Source organism: Mauremys mutica, chromosome 6, assembly GCF_020497125.1.
Source record: "Mauremys mutica isolate MM-2020 ecotype Southern chromosome 6, ASM2049712v1, whole genome shotgun sequence".
Classification (NCBI taxonomy): domain Eukaryota; kingdom Metazoa; phylum Chordata; order Testudines; family Geoemydidae; genus Mauremys; species Mauremys mutica.
This window is the reverse complement of record NC_059077.1, coordinates 123841322-123858040: the sequence shown is the minus strand read 5'-3', so window position 1 is coordinate 123858040 and position 16719 is coordinate 123841322. Positions and strand designations below refer to the sequence as shown.

The 16719-nt window shown below is 48.6% G+C and overlaps 1 protein-coding gene across 1 annotated transcript in view; it reads left to right on the top strand.

The window, feature by feature from the left end:
• The window catches only part of LOC123372271 (phospholipid-transporting ATPase ABCA1), a 156097-nt gene that overhangs the window by 106050 nt on the left and 33328 nt on the right, over positions 1–16719 (top strand). The window contains exons 12-23 of the mRNA XM_045020273.1: positions 3014–3202; positions 4249–4454; positions 4549–4725; positions 5514–5736; positions 6565–6786; positions 9547–9751; positions 10342–10455; positions 11087–11258; positions 11898–12029; positions 13062–13201; positions 14765–14902; positions 15790–16010. Coding sequence (XP_044876208.1) covers positions 3014–3202; positions 4249–4454; positions 4549–4725; positions 5514–5736; positions 6565–6786; positions 9547–9751; positions 10342–10455; positions 11087–11258; positions 11898–12029; positions 13062–13201; positions 14765–14902; positions 15790–16010 — 2139 coding nt within the window. The remainder of the gene's footprint in view (positions 1–3013; positions 3203–4248; positions 4455–4548; positions 4726–5513; positions 5737–6564; positions 6787–9546; positions 9752–10341; positions 10456–11086; positions 11259–11897; positions 12030–13061; positions 13202–14764; positions 14903–15789; positions 16011–16719) is intronic.

Below are 16719 nucleotides of genomic sequence, written 5' to 3'. Positions count from 1 at the left end.
AATGGCGGTGCTGACTTGATGGGAGTTACTCTTGATTACGCTGGTCTGAGTAAGATCAGAATGAGGCCTGGAGACTGTAAAGGGAGCTGCACAGCCCTGCCGAAGGCTGGCCTTTGGATACTGGTTTGCAATCAGATGTCCCTTGAAAAGTGAGTGGTGTGTTTTGAAGCAAGATCCATGAACCAAGGGAGCTGGCATTTTATACTTGTTGTTTATCGTCTCCATTCTAGCAGAGGCTTCCTGAGGTTCCTAAGAGTTCCAGTCCCCTGCTTTGTTTTAACAAATACCATTATAGCTCAATGTTCAAGGCATCGCTCTCTTTCCCCATCACGCATCCCAGTGCGCGTGCGTTGGGGTCTTTTGTTGTGAGTATCGGGCAAAGTCATGCCATCAGCGTTCTGTTAAATGTAGAGCTGGAACACAGATCAGTTACATGCTTATCAGGCCAAAACACAAGACCTTCCAGCTGGGTCCACTGTCATGGTAGGTCAGTTCTTTGGCCTAATGACCTTGACGGCCGTTTGTTTAAACCCGATGACATGGCTTCTGTGAGACAGGCAGATGACAGTGGTACCGAGTGGTTAGATTCCGAATTCCAGCCCTGCAGGTCACTGTATGGTTCTGTCAAGCTCCTTGCAGCTGAAGGGGCGCTGAAAGGGGAAATGTTTTTCTACCTCTTGTTTGACATTTGGGACTGGATCCTACTTCTGGTGGGGGTGTATGACAACACCCCCATTGACTTGAAAGGAGCAGGAGCAATTGCTCAGAGAACAGTGCGTGAACATGAACAACGTGAATACAAATAGTGTGCGACCGCTGGCTGCTGTAAGGAGTGTTTGGATGAACAGACCCTAAGGAGACAAAATATAGACACAGAAGGGACAAGAGAAAGTGCTGGAGCACAATCCCCCCTTTCCATTTCTGTTTTTCTTTCCTGTGTTCTCCTTCACCAGCCTGACGTATTCTGCCCTTTTTTCCTGCTTTGCCATGTTATTTTTTTAATCTCATTCCCATTTGCACTGTGTGTCTGAAACAGCTATTCAGGTTTAAATTCTTTACCTTTCTTTAGTCTGAAGTATGCTCAAAAGTCAATTTCCTATTTGTATAGTTTGTAACCATTCCTTAGATTTGTTGTTCTTCTGCTTAGCCATATCCTTTGTAGTTAACACTTCCCTCTTTTCTACATATCCTGATATGGTACGTAATGTTACATGTGGTAGAGTGGTAGAGGAGACAGTCTTACTTCCAGCATAAACAGTCAAAGGAAGTTCATTTCCATTTTACAGACGGGGAACTAAGACACAAGATTACATGACTTGCCCAAGGTCACCCCAGGGTCCATGGCACAGCTGGGAACTGAACCCAGATCTCCTGGACTAAAGGCACTGAACCCAGATCTCCTGGGTTCAGTGCCTTTAGTCCAAGATTAGCCTTCCTCTAACAGCCCTCCTCCATAGATTCTTTCATTAAGTGTTTTAGTATTTGTCCTGCATATTTGGAATGTCCCTTCTCTTTAATGTTATTACCCACTCTGTCTGTGAGAGAGATGGTTCAGCCAGCAGTTCCTCCTTGTGTAACCTCTTTGCTTCCAGAGCAACAGTGTGCAGTAACTTACAATAAATACCTCGGAGGAGGCAGGGTCAGCCTTGCTGCATTGATATTTACGCTTAGCACCTCGGGAACTGAATTCCCGGTTACACTCGATCACCCCTTCGGCTCTGCTCAAAGCAAAGAATTGTTTGGAAGGTGTCAGCAGCATGTAGCAACCACCAATTAGCTGAAAAATCTCCTTCTTCCTTCCCTGCTTTCCAAGGATGGCTTTTGGGTTGGTTGTGGGGCAGGAGGTGTTTTGCAACTCTTCCCACTTTCGCAGAGACCGGAACAAGGCTGCCACCTGCTGGAGAGTTGTTGTTCCCAAATGTGCCTGTGAGTGTATTTACAGTGTCATTGGGCAGGCTCTGAGTGTCCAAAGTGTGTGGTTCTCTGCTGCCCTCCACCTGCAGTAGAGAGAGCAGTCCAGAGTCAACTCTCAGCCTGCAAGGCAGGACATAGGGTGTTGGGCACCCTGGGAATACCTCAGATAGGTATATCACCATATATTATCTATCTCATAGAGCTGAAAGGGACCCTGAAAGGTCATCGAGTCCCACCCCCCCGCCTTCACGAGCAGGACCAAGTACTGATTTTGCCCCACATCCCTAAGTGGCCCCCTCAAGGATTGAACTCACAACCCTGGGTTTAGCAGGCCCATGCTCAAACCACTGAGCTATCCCTTGTATTCCAGTTGAGCCTAGGCTAAGATCATGATGCCACTGTGCTAAGACCCGTGCATACTCATTGTGAGAGATAGTCATGGCCCTGCATGGTTTAAATGGACAGGACAAAGTGTGGGAGGGGAAACTGAGGCACAGAGCAACGAAGTGACTTGCCCAAAGTCGCACAATAGGCCAATGGCAGAACAGGGATTAGAAACCCGGCCTGCTGAGTCTCAGTCCTGTGGCCTGCCCACCAGATCATGCTGCCTCTACCAGATAGCTAGACCATGATGTAGGTGGCCAATCTGTTCTGGGATTTGTGTTCTCTAAGAGTAGCTGCAACATGTTTATTGTCATGCGAACTGGGAGTAGCCTTCAGTCATCTAGCAAGCTGCCAAACGAGGCTCCTCTGTCAGGCAACTTGGACACCCCATTTGACACTAGCAATTCTGCGTCTCCCCTGAATGTTATTTTCCCCTGGGAATTTTCATTTTGTCACACTGCAGTTAATGTGATGCTGCGCTCTGGGAACCTGGGCTTCTCTGATGGAAGTCCCGTGCATCGGCAGAATTAGTAACATGACGTGCTGAAGAGCATTCATGTGCTCAGTAAACTCTCCATTCTCAGTCTTTGTCCAGAGCTGGACTTCCAGGTCCAAGGGGAAAGAGTCATGGTAGCTTGGTACAAGCTCTGCCTTGCTGGGGGGAATCCAAACCTGAGCCTAACAGTCCTTATTTTCCCCGGCACCATAATTGCAGACACTGCTGAAAAGCAAAGGCCTCTGGGACACTCACTTGAGCGGCTCAACATGGACGATTCAAGATGTTTCCCTGTTCTTGGCAAAGTCCCCAGAAGACATTCAGCCAGTGAATGGCTTCACATATACCTGGATGGATGCCTTCAATGAGACTGACCGGGCTGTCCAAACCATCTCTCGCTTCATGGAGGTGAGCTTGCTGCTGCTGTTAGGTAACGTTTGCTCATGCATGTCCTCCAGTACAAGGCCAAGCCATGCTCTCTGCAAGGGGTCTAGGAGAGTCATACTGTAAAAAGCTCAGTGCTTATGAGTGGTAGTTTGGTGTCTGGGTTTGCAGTGTCATGGTTCACACCATCAATGCTCCTAGGAGATTTGCATTAAGAAAGCAATAAAACATTGCAGCCAAGATTTAAAATCTGAAACAATTGCTCCTAAGCCCACATTTAGGCATCTAAGTAAGTGTCCTAGCCTCAGGGGGAGCTGCTGGGTGGTCAGCAGGGGTGGCTCCAGGCACCAGCACAGCAAACGTGTGCCTGGGGCGGCAAGCCGGGGTGGGGGCGGCAGTCAGAGAGCCTTCAACAGCGTTTCTGCAGGAGGTCCGCCGGTCCCGCAGCTTTGGTGGCAATTCGGCGGCGGGTACGCCAAAGGCGCGGGACCGGCAGATCACCCACTGAACTGCCGCCGAAGCCGTGGGACCGGCAGACCTCCTGCATAAACGCCACCGAAGGCCGCCTGACTGCCGGGCTTGGGGCAGCAAAAAAGAGAGAGCCGCCCCTGGTGGTCAGCACTTCCGAAACTCAGGCTGCTCACTTAGGTGCCAAAATACAGAGAGAAGAGCCTAACTTTAGGCCCCCATCTTTGACAAAATCCTATCTTGCATGTTCCATGTGGTTTCCAGTGACAGTCCTGCCCCACCATTATGGGCAGCTGATAATGGCTGATCTCATCAGCGCCCTGGATGCTTGTTTTTCTGCATCTGGTATTACCCAGTGACTGCAGGAGAAACTGCAGCGGTTTTAAAGCTAGGAGTTATTGAACTCATTGGATTCCACCTCTATGAATGAATGACCGTGTGTTCCAGCACAGTGTAGCTTTGCCCCATCTTTTAGGTGAAGGTGTTATCATCTCCGGGTCCCTCGTTTCAAAGGCTTGAATGGGTTCTATCACTGGAGCTACCAACATATAACCCTGTGTAATAAACTCTGCCCAGGGACTTACAAATCTGTCTTCATCTAGTGTGTTAACCTGGACAAGCTGGAGCCTGTGGCCACAGAAGTGCGGCTCATAAACAGGTCCATGGAGCTCCTGGAGGAGAGGAAGTTCTGGGCTGGCATTGTCTTCCCTGAAATCACCTCAAACAGTGTAGAGCTGCCTCCTCACATCAAGTACAAGATACGGATGGACATAGACAATGTGGAAAGGACAAACAAGATTAAGGATGGGTGAGTGCTGCCTAACTGCCTTCTCAAGAGAGGTGTTGGGAGACTCTAGGCCAGTAAGGATTTCTAACAGGTGATCTTTGTTCCCTTGGCTTAGGTACTGGGACCCCGGTCCTCGTGCCGACCCCTTTGAAGACATGCGGTATGTCTGGGGCGGCTTTGTGTACTTGCAGGATGTTGTGGAGCAGGCGATCATCAGGGCACTGACAGGCACAGAGAAGAAGACTGGTGTCTATGTGCAGCAGATGCCCTACCCCTGTTACGTGGATGATATGTAAGTTATGCAGTAGGTCTACTAGGTAGCAGGGTTTGTGTCTGCTCCTGAGTCACTGGAAGTGCGGCCACTGGCATTATCAGGCAGGGTTGGGCCAGCTGTTACCCTGCTGATTTGCTCTAGTGGGACCTGTGCATTCCTATACTGGTGCATGAACAGGGCTCCTCAATATGGGATTGGGTGTATCGCTCTATGCAGGTACCCAAAGCGTTTCTGGCTCCAGGATGGCTCCTGGGGGGGGGGGGGGGGGCTGCACATGGAGGCCCTGCCCCAGAAGAGCTCTCTGCAGGATGGTGCCTCCCAACTGCAGAGTGTGGAGGGTGGGAGAGTGCATTATCAGGACAGTACTGTATCGCCCCCTCTCGGTGCCTGGCCAGGCCTCTGGCTGGAGTGGCAAGGGTCAGCAATGGAGGGAGCAGGGATTGGTCCCCGGGTGCTCTCCTCCACCCAGGCTTGTGCAGTTGCAGTCTGGCCCAGAAGTGGCCGGGGACTAGTCTAGAAAGGTCGTAAAGCACTGCCCTGCTAATAGAGCAGCAGTGCAGAGTTGTGAGTCGCTCGCTCCCCCAGTGACTTCCAGGGAGCGATGCCGATTTACAGCAGGTGAGGCCCCGGTCCTGTGTGCATACTTCACTTTGCACAATGGAGCCCTGGCCCTGACAGGGAGCCCTAGGCAGTACTGTGATCCTCCTCCTCTGCACCTGTAGGGTACCCGGCAGCCCTTGGTGACGCTCTCTAAAGCAAATAACCACAACCATCTTGCCCCTGGCTTTTTCCTTTCCTGCCACCAGATTCCTGCGTGTCATGGGCCGTTCCATGCCCCTCTTCATGACTCTGGCTTGGATCTACTCAGTGGCTGTAATAATCAAGGGGATTGTGTACGAGAAGGAAGCCCGGCTGAAGGAGACCATGAGAATCATGGGCCTGGACAATGGTATCCTCTGGTTCAGCTGGTTCATCAGCAGCCTCATCCCCCTCCTCATGAGTGCTGGGCTTCTGGTGCTGATCCTGAAGGTGAGGCTGGCACCATCACAGTTTCTCTCTCTCCCCTTCTCAGCAGTGTTGATTTCCTGTGGGGCGGCATAACGCGGGGCCCTGCTAACAATCAGCCTGGTAACGAATGCTGTGGGGTTAATATTCTACGAACTTGGATCAGGCAGTGACTCACTGGGAAGAGGCTCTTGGTTCCAAAACGAGGCTGAGTGATTTAAAACAGTGGCTCTCAACCTTTCCAGACTTCTGCACCCCTTTAAAGAGTCTGATTTGTCTTGCGTATCCCCAAGTTACACCTCACTTAACAACTACTTGCTTACAAAATCAGACATAAACATACAATAGGGTCACAGCATGCTATTACTGACAAAGTGCTGACTTTCATTTTTACCGTATCATTATAAAATAAATCAATTGGAATATAAATACTGTACTTACATTTCAGTATATAGTATACAGAGCAGCATAAACAAGCCACTGTCTGTATGAAATTTTAGTTTTTGCTGCCTTTGCTAGTGCTTCTTATGTAGCCTGTTGTAAAACTAGGCAAATATCTAGATGAATAAATATACAGCCAGGGGTACGTGTACCCCTGGCTGAGAACCACCGATTTAAGACAATAAGGGTGCTTCAGTTAATTGTTTCAGTGCATCTCAGTGTGCAGAGTACCGTGCCTAGGGCAAAATGCACCTCTGGCACGGTCACAATCCCTCCTGCTTACAGGACTGGGCAGCTAAAGCAGTTAAAAGGTAGTTCTGTTCTGAATAGTGATTCTGCAAGTGAGCCCTGTTCATTGCTTCTCAGTGAGCCCTGTTTGCCTTGTGACACATGTATCTCCTCCTTGCCAAGATGGGAAACCTGCTGCCCTATAGCGACCCCAGCGTGGTGTTTGTATTCCTCTCCGTCTTCGCCGTGGTGACCATCTTGCAGTGCTTCCTCATCAGCACCATGTTCTCCAGGGCCAACTTGGCAACAGCCTGTGGGGGGATCATCTATTTCACCCTCTACCTTCCCTACGTGCTGTGCGTCGCCTGGCAGGACTATGTGAGCGTCTCGCTGAAAATGTTCGCGGTGAGTTGCGGCGGGTGTGGCACAGAGGAGCTGTATTGAATATCATGCCGTGGCCAGCAATGCGCTTGGTGGCTCTTTAGCGTGTGGGGCTGTGGGGTGCAAGAGGCCAGTGTTTTCCACTGTACCCAGGGCAATGGGCCATCAGAGCCGGCACTGATGAAGAACTTTCTGGGTTTGTTAGTGATCAGGGAGCCTGGGAGTGGGGAAGCGATCTCTGGGCGTGCTCTTCATGGAGTACTGAGATTCCCCCATCTGCTACTGTGAGGCCTGATGCTGCCCTGGTGCAGTTCATGTAGTATTGCCTGTTTGTGACAAGATCAAACCCTTAAGCTGCCCTCCCCCAGAGGCCTGTCCATCTGAGAGCCTCCCTTTAGAGACTCTCCACAGCATTCCTTAACTCACTGGGGGTGGCTGCGTACAACACTCCCTCCCTTCCCCCATACTGCGGTCTAGTCATCTGGGGAGCAAGAGAAGGGGGAAACAAACCAAACCCCAGTCTTCAGCATAGCAGCACGAAGAACTACCACTGGGGCACTGTCTAGCCACATAATAGCATAGTGTTCAAACCTTGGGCTCAGGTCCAGGAGCATTGGGTGGAATTCCACAGATTGTGTTATGCTGGAGCTCAGACTAGATGATCATGATGGTCACTTCTGGCTGTAAAATCTGTGACTCTCTGAACACTTCAGTGATCCCAATGCAGATAGGGATGGATGACCATCATGCAGATTGAGATTTTTGAGAACTTCTCAGGCTAGTACAGGGTCCAAAAATGTGCCACAATGGCTAAACATCAAAGTAAAAGAATCAGTTAGAGGCAAAACAGCATCCTTTAAAAACTGGAAGTCAAATCCTACTGAGGACAATAGCGCATAAACTCCAGTAAATCAAGTGTGAAAGTATAAGTAGGCAGGCCAAAAAAGAATCCGAAGAGCAACCAGCAAAAGACTCAAAAACTAACAGCAAAAAAATGTTTAAGTCCATCAGAAGCAGGAAGCCAGCCAAACAAGCAGTGGGGCCACTGGACGATCAAGGTGCTAAAGGAGCACTTTCAAGGAAGATGAGGCCATTCTGTAGAAGTTAAATTAATTCTTTCAATCGGTCTTCACTGCAGAGGATGTGAGGGAGAGTAGCACACCTGAGCTATTCTTTTTAGGTGACAAATCTGAGGAACTGTCCCAGATTGACGTAAGTATAGAGGAGGTTTTGGAACAAATTGATAAACTAAACAGTAATAAATCACAAGGATCACCCAAGAGTTCTGAAGGAACTCAAATATGAAATTGCAGAACTACTAACTGTGGCATGTGACCTATCATCTTCTGTACCAGATGATTGAAGGATAATTAATGTGACACCAATTTTTAAAAAAGGCTCCAGAGGTGATACCTGCAATTACAGGCCAGTAAACCTAACTTCAGTACCAGGCAAAAAGGTTGAAACTATAGTAAAGAACAGAATTATCGGACACGTAGATGAACATGATTTGTTAGGGAAAAGTCAGCATGGCTTTTGTAAAGGGAAATCATGCCTTACCAAACCATTAGAATTCTTTGAGGGGTCAACAAACCTCTGGACAATGGTGATCCAATGGATATAGTGTACTTGGGCTTTCAGAAAGCCTTTGATAAGGTACCTCACCAAAGGCTCTTAAGCAAAGTAAGCAGTCATGGGAAAGAGGGAGTCATCTCATGGATCAATAACTGGTTAAAAGACAAGAAGACAAAAGGTAGGAATAAATGGTCAGTTTTCAGAATGGAGAGAGGTAAAGAGCGGGTTCCTCCAGGGATCTGTACTGGGACCAGTGCTGTTCAACATATTCGTAATTGATCTGGAAAAAGGGGTAAAGAGTGAGGTGGCAAAATTTGCAGTTGATACAAAATTACACCAGATAATTAAGTCCAAAGCTACTGCAAGGACTTACAAAAGGATCTCATTAAATTGGGTGATTGGGCAACAAAATGGCAGATGAAACTGAATATCGATAAGTGCAAAGTAATGTATATTGGAAAGCATAATCCTAATTATACATACAAAATGTTGGGGTCTAAATTAGCTTTTACCACTCAAGAAAGAGATCTTGGAGTCACTGTGGATAGTTCTCTGAAAACATCTGCTCAATGTGCAGCAGCAGTCTAGAAAGCTAACAGAATGATAGGAACCACTAGGAAAGGGATAGTAATAAGACAGTAATTATCATAATGCCACTATATAAATCCATGGTATGCCCACACCTTCAATGTTGCATGCAGTTGTGCTCACACCATCTCTTCAAAAAAGATCCATTAGGTTTTCTTCCCGGGGGACTCAATAAAAACAAACAAGGACAACATGTTTCTGTAGCTAAAGGGAAGTCATTGCTGGTTACTAGGGGAGAGAATCCCCTCATTTTACTTATGTGTATACACACACACACATATACTTATTCTACTGCATCATTCTCTCTACCTCTGCTCCTTGTTTCAGTCTCTTCAAAGAGCAACACAAATCCTGTCAAGTTTGAGTAGGAGTCAAGCTTTCAAACTGAGGAGGTCTATGCAAGCACAAAACTAGGCAATGGGAGCTTGCTGAGCCCTAAGTGAAAATCCTGGCCCCAATGGGAGTTTTGCCATTGAGTTCAGTAGGGTCCGGCTTCCACCCTTTGTGTTATGAGTCATGACGCTAGCATGAGGGCTGAGCAGCCCCCTCTTTGTTTATTTTTAAAGATAAAGAGATGAGTTTGTGAATGGTCTCAAGAGTGTGAACATCTTGCTCTCCTAGAGCCTACTGTCCCCGGTTGCCTTTGGGTTTGGCTGTGAGTACTTTGCATTGTTTGAGGAGCAGGGAGTTGGCGTGCAGTGGGACAACCTCTTTGAAAGCCCCCTGGAAGAAGATGGCTTCAACCTCACCACATCTGCCTTCATGATGTTGTTTGATACCTTCCTCTATGGGGTTATGACCTGGTACATTGAGTCTGTCTTCCCAGGTGAGCCTTTACTGTTGCCTAGAGATGTGGTGTACTGCGTATTCCTGCCCATTCGTCAAGAGCGTTTCACGTTCCAGGCAGCACATGTTACAGAAGGGGGAAGGGGGCAACCCCGCACCATCAATTTTATCAGATCAAAGCCACTGATCAAACTCCTGGACACTTTCCAAGTGCCCCCACATACAAACTAGGCTCAGTCCAGCCAGGTGCTAGCACCTCCTATGAGATTCTCAGCCTCTTCAATTCCCATTGGCTTTGCCAGGAGTTGAGGACACTTGGTACCTGACACAGGGTGGTTAGCACCTCCCACAATCGGGCCTTTAACTATTAGAGTAAAGTGGGATTTGGGAAGATTGGTTGTAATGTTTGGAAATCATCTAATATTCCCCACCTGGCTAAAATCTCTTTCTCAATCTGTTGCCAATTTCCATTCTAGAAGGAGGATTTTCACCTTCTCATGTATGTGCTGCTGTTCTCCAAGGCCTGACAGCTGGAGATACGATGCTTCAGTACTGGCCCTCTGCCTTTAAATATAGAGACCTTATTGTGGATGTTGCTGGGTTCACATGAATGCTTTCCTCCCCATATAGGCCAGTACGGAATTCCCAGGCCTTGGTACTTCCCCTTCACAAAGTCCTATTGGTTCGGTGAGGAATATGAGGAGAGGCGGCATGCTCGTTCTGATCACAAAGGGCCATCGGAGAGTAAGTGTCTGACCCACGCTGGGCCAGAAGGCAGGTGTTTAGGTTTAAATGAGTGAAGTTGGGACTTACCCGGGGTAAGGACTGCGTGAAAAGATGTCAGGATTTAGCATCATGAAATTAAAGCTGCTCCTGTCCTACTCACTATTTGTTCCCCTGATAACTAACAGAATGTGAGCATGATTGTGCAGTCCATATTCCAATAAAACTCCCACATACATCACTGGAAATCTTGCCCAAATAAGGCAGGCAGGATTGGGCTCTCCTTTGGCATTGAGGCATGAACCTGTGAGCTGTGACATTCCCTCCACTTCCACTGATTTCAATGGAGTGTGCTCAGTATCTCACAGGACTGGGTCCTCTCTGACATGGGGCCTGATCTGATAGGCAGATACGTATCCACTGACTACATCTGGCATTGGATCAGGCCCTTACAGCTGGCCTCCAAAGAACTAATTAGTGCCAAGCTAAAATGAACCTCCATGGAGGGATAACACCCTGGGAAGGGAGATTACGAAGCTTTCTAAATGCCCCACTTCACTGCGGGTTCTCATTGTAAGATGAGATGTGTATTAATATTATTGGTGCTGTGTCTATTTTACGCTGCCTTGCTGATTACTTATTCTTCTCGCAGACTGCATGGAGGAGGAACCCAATCATCTTAGCCTGGGGGTCTCCATTCAGAACCTGGTGAAGATTTATCGTGATGGCAAGAAGGTTGCTGTGGATGGGCTTACACTGAATTTCTTTGAAGGGCAGATCACATCCTTTCTGGGACACAATGGAGCTGGGAAAACCACAACCATGTAAGGACAGTATTTTTAAGGGTGGGGGAGGTCCTCTTATTAGAGTGGTTCTGAAACAGTGTTTTGTCTAAACGTGACAATATAATATGTGCATGTGGATAGATGTATAGATTAAATACACAAGGCCAGAGACTCAGCAGGTGTAAATCAGTGTATCTCCGCTGACTTCAGTAGCGCTCTGCTGGTTTACATCTGCTGAGAATCTGGCCAATGAAATACACCGATATTGGGGAATGGTGCCAGTGAATTGTCACACTTCCAGATCAAGACTGTGGCTGACTTGGTACAGTGTCAGCAGCACTTTTTAATAACCCCCTTTGTGACCTCGCTTTATCAGAATAAGGAAATGAATTCTGAAAGCATTAAAAGCTTTTAGGGAGTGGGAAGGATATTTTTCTCCCCCAGAACCAAGAGCATGTGGTTCAGTCCAGCTCTCATTAAACCCAAAAGTTCACGTGTGAGATGTTTCTCTGATTGTTTTCCTTTGGGGAATAATCACATGTTATGGGATATCAGCAAGACTCTATCCTAGCCATTGTCCTTTCACTCCCTAGTGCATGTGGAACAAGCCCCCTCTTGATTTGGATTGTGCTGTACCGTTTTGGAGCTCACTTACTATTTACTGCATTTGTCATTCAGGTCCATCTTAACTGGCTTATTTCCTCCGACCTCGGGCACGGCCTTCATCCTGGGCAAAGATATCCGCTCCGAGCTCAGCACCATCAGGCAGAACTTGGGTGTCTGTCCCCAGCACAATGTCCTCTTTGACTTGTGAGTAGCAGCCAAGAAGCGCAATGATGGGGGCTGTAGCACAAAACAAAAATGTGTGTGCGCTTATTTAATATGACAGAGGATTCCTTTTCTCGTTTTCTGACAGTACCATCCTCTATGGCTCAAGGCCCACTTCTGGTCTCTCTTGCTTGTGCAAGTCCAGAGTAACTCCACAGGACAGCGGTTAGCAAATGTGCCTATAGAAGTAGATGTAACCGGCATATCATTGGCCAGGGCTGCTGTTTAAAGGCAGTTGAACAATGAAGTAGTGTTGAAGTACTATCAATATATTGGTAAATGGGAATGAACCAAGAATCAGGATGTTAAAATGTACCATATTTGGCCAGATCCTCAGTGGTGTAATTCAGCATAGCTCAGTTGAAGGGAGTGGATTGGTTACACCAGCTGCGGATCTGGAACATAATATTCAATGGAAGCTGAGGGTGGTTGGTGTCACATGGGAGACATTGCACCTCATGGGCTCAAACCAGCAAATAGTGGCTTATACTAGGGGTTACTTCTCTCCCAGGAGGTGCTATTCTGAGTTGTATATGTGGTCTGGGATAGTTCAGTGATGGAGCTGTTAAGAATCTGTAGCTGGACAGAAGTAGGTTCTGTTTTATTGTTAGATGTATCTGTGGTCTATCAGCAATGCCTTGCACATCCATCGAGACCATTTTTCCAGTTTTTCTTTTAGAAAACTGTTCCTTCCATTAAAAAAATAGGCCAAAATTTTCCAAAGTGACTAATGATTTGGGGTACCTCAGTGTTTGGGAGTCCAACCTGAGGCAACTTAATATGGCCTGATTTTCAGATAGCACTGAGCACCTGCCCTCTGGAAATCAGGCCCTTCTAAGGTGTTCCAGGTTGAGTGCCCAAAATCATTAGTCACTTCCAAAAATCTTAGCCCTGTATAATATTTTCCTGCCTAAATAAGTATGGTTTTTTTAACTAATTAAAAAAAACAGTTCATGGGATGAGTCCGAGCCTGACAGACATAGTGCCTTGCTGGTTCTGCTCCCTGCTCCTTAGGCTGACTGTGGAAGAGCACATCTGGTTCTACGCTCGTCTGAAAGGGCTGTCAGAAAAAAAGGTGAAAGAAGAGATGCAGCAGATGGTGATGGATGTCGGCCTGCCTCACAAACTCAAAGCTAGAACCAGCAAACTCTCTGGTAGGTCCAACTCTTCAGCCCTTTGCGTGTCTCATCTCAGCTGCTGAGGCGGCTTTGAGAAGGGCACTGTAGTTCCCTAATACCGAGAGGCAAAGCAAGATACTACAGTGTAACCTGTCACTCAGTGCGTGTTGAGTATCCACCTCTATGCCTGATCTACAACAGAGGTGGGTCTGCTACAGCTAATAGCTTGGGAACATAGTCCTTTAGCTCAAGCTGAGGAGACTTATGCTCTTAGTTCTGGAGCTGCCAAGGTTCAATTCCTGTTGACATAGGTGCCGATTCCGTGGATGCTCCGGGGCTGGAGCACCCATGGGAAAAAAAGAGTGGGTGCTCAGCACCCACTGGCAGCCCTGCAGATCAGCATCTCCCCCCTCCCCCCCGAGCCTCCCACCCACCAGCAGCCCTGCCAATCAGCTCCTCCCCCTCTCCCCAGTGCCTCCCGCAGATCAGCTGCTCAGTGGCGTGCAGGAGGCACTGGGGGTGGGAGGCAAGGGGCAGGAAGAGGCAGAGCAGGGGTGGGAGCTTGGGGGAAGGGGTGGAGTGGAGGTAGGGCCTGGGGCAGAGCCGGGGGTCGAGCATCCCCCGGGATCGGAGTAAGTCAGCACCTATGCCTGTTGACAACAAAGACTGGGTGCTCATCTGGGATTCAAATGGCTAGAGGCCTGAGGTGTTTGGTTTGAGCTTCCTCTGCCTAGGGCAAGTATGTTAACCAAGGCTGAGTGTGCATTACCCACCACTCTCGGTGCCTGACCCATAGAAGACGTGAATCTTCTATACTGACTTAATCTTTTAGCACAAGCTCATGCTTTAGTTCTGGAGGTCCCAGCTTCAATCCAAGGTGACAGTCATTACAAAAGCTCTCATAGTAAATATGCTATTGAATTTATTAGCACCCAGTGTCCAAAAATCTCTAGACATCTTAATAAAATGTAAAACTAGAACAATATGCCTGGTACCCTGGGCAGTGACTGGAGCAAGTTAAACAAAAGCAACGTGGTTAAAGCCACTGTCTGTATTCTCCAGTCTGCTCTGTTCACTTTGTCCCACTCAGGCAATGCCAGGTGAGTGGATTCTGCCCCTAGACGGCTAACTGAGAATCCCCCTTGTGTGAGAGAACACTCCACTGGTGTAGGCTCCTGCGCCAGCCGCCTCACTCCCAGTGTAGGGACGTGGTGGGATGGTGTGGAGTCCACTCTGCCATTCTCCATTGGCAGTAAGGTACTTTGCAGACTTTACACCAGTCAGATAAGTTAGATCAGCTTGTCAGCTGCTCTAATGCTGGTGCTGAGCAGCGCAAGATCCAGGAGCAACGACCAGCTCCTTAAGGGCGCCGCCCCCCCCCCACTTGTTCCTTGGCATGGTGCAGAACTCTGTCATGGGGGGAGGATGGAGCCTAGAGTCATGTAACTTCATCTGTGTGCACACATGGCTTCAAAAGGCATGTGGCTTCAGAAGGAGGTGGGGAATCTGGTTCTAGCCATCTCCACCACAGCACCTTACGGCACAGATCTCTGCTTCGTTGTTCACATCTCCATCCTGAATTCTTCTCTCGCTTTGCAGGTGGCATGCAGAGAAAGCTGTCTGTGGCCTTGGCCTTTGTGGGTGGATCAAAGGTTGTCATTTTGGACGAACCAACAGCTGGGGTGGATCCTTACTCTCGCCGAGGGATATGGGAGCTGCTTCTGAAGTATCGCCAAGGTATCTGTTCTTTCACCCAGTTATAGTTGGAAGCAAAAGGGCATCAGTGGCTTGTGGCTTAGATAAAATACATGGTTCTACCTTTGCTGATTGTATGGGGGAATTGTTACTAATGTGTCATTGCAAATCCCTTGGTGCCCTAGTAGAAGATGGCAACAAACAGCCCTAGCCCTGGGCTCAGGGCACCCAGCCACCTGCATTCCCCGTTAATGAGACCCTTTTTGCAGTCTCGTTATAACGAGCCACTTCTCTATAATTGGTGGAACTGCATTTCAGTGCTCAAGAGTAAGCCATGTTCTACGTTCACTACCCACTGAGGGAAGAGGATAGGAGGGCAGATTCTGATTTCACTCCCACAGGTGTAAATTTGGAGTAACTCCAGAGGATTCATATGGATATAGCTCAGTTCAGAAGCTGACTCCTGGTGTCTGCATTAGGGTAAAGCCCTCTGGTGTTATGTGGGCCTACTTGTTGGTATGAAACCCCTTTCATTGGTGTACTCTGAAATCACAACCCTTGCTCCAGTTGAGCAGGACCTGGTGAATCAGGAATTGAGGTGCACCACATCTTACACTGCTCAGATCACTGTGCGTCCACTCACCGCTGGGTGTCGCTTGTTCCGTTTCCATAGCTAGCACTGTAAATGCCTACCAAGGCGAGTGGCAAAATACAAACAGGATGGGGACTGGGTCATGAAGGAGAGGAGAGAATCCACCTGAGCTAGTTGTTAACTTCTTCCATACCATTCCCCCTCATACCAGGGACCCACCTCCCATTTAGCAGCATGGCGAAGGCAGGGTGCTTGCATCCCCCATGACCTAGGGACGTTGATATTGTTGACTTACTGGCAAACTCCTTGGTGTTTGTCTTATCTTCTTTATTTACAGGCCGCACCATCATTCTGTCCACACACCACATGGATGAGGCAGACATCCTAGGGGACAGGATCGCCATCATTTCTAATGGCAAACTGTGTTGCGTTGGCTCTTCCCTGTTCCTGAAGAACCAGCTAGGAACAGGCTATTACCTGACCCTGGTCAAGAAGGACGTGGACTCTTCTCTGAGCTCCTGCAGAAACAGCAGCAGTACGGTGTCGTACCTGAAAAAGGTACAGTTCCCATAGCAGCTGTCCACTTCCTTTCTCCTTCCATCTTTATCCTCCTTACACCAAAACTTAAGGCTGCCAAGAAGTTAAAATGTAATGGAGTAAATGCATTGAAAAGAAATCCCTTAGCACGGCACAGACAGGGCCGGCTCCAGACCCCAGTGCGCCAAGCGCGTGCTTGGGGTGGCATGCCATGGGGGGCGCTCTGCCTGTCGCCGGGAGGGCGGCAGGCGGCTCTGGTGGACCTCCCACAGGCGTGCCTGCAGAGAGTTCGCTGGTCCCGCAGATCCGGTGGACCTCCCGCAGGCATGCCTGCGGATGCTCCACTGGAGCCGCGGGACCAGCGGACCCTCCGCAGGCACATCTGCAGGAGGTCCACCGGAGCCGCAGGACCGGCGACCGCCAGAGCGCCTCCCGCGGTGTGCCACCGTGCTTGGGGCGGCGAAATTGCTAGAGCCGCCCCTGGGCACAGAAGCATTACCTACCTTGGTACAGCCCTGAGATCAGATTTGGTTAAACCATTGCATTGGAGGCTTGTGTCCATGACAGCCGCTTTGCATGATGTCTTTAATGCCTGTGTTTTCGGCCTGACAATGGATGCTGCTGCTTTGCGATTTGGCTGCTTGCCTGAACAGATTAAATACATTGCTACTGATACTAGCTTCTGCTCTTACATCCTCGTACAGTACTAGTTATCTCAACCGTTTGTTAC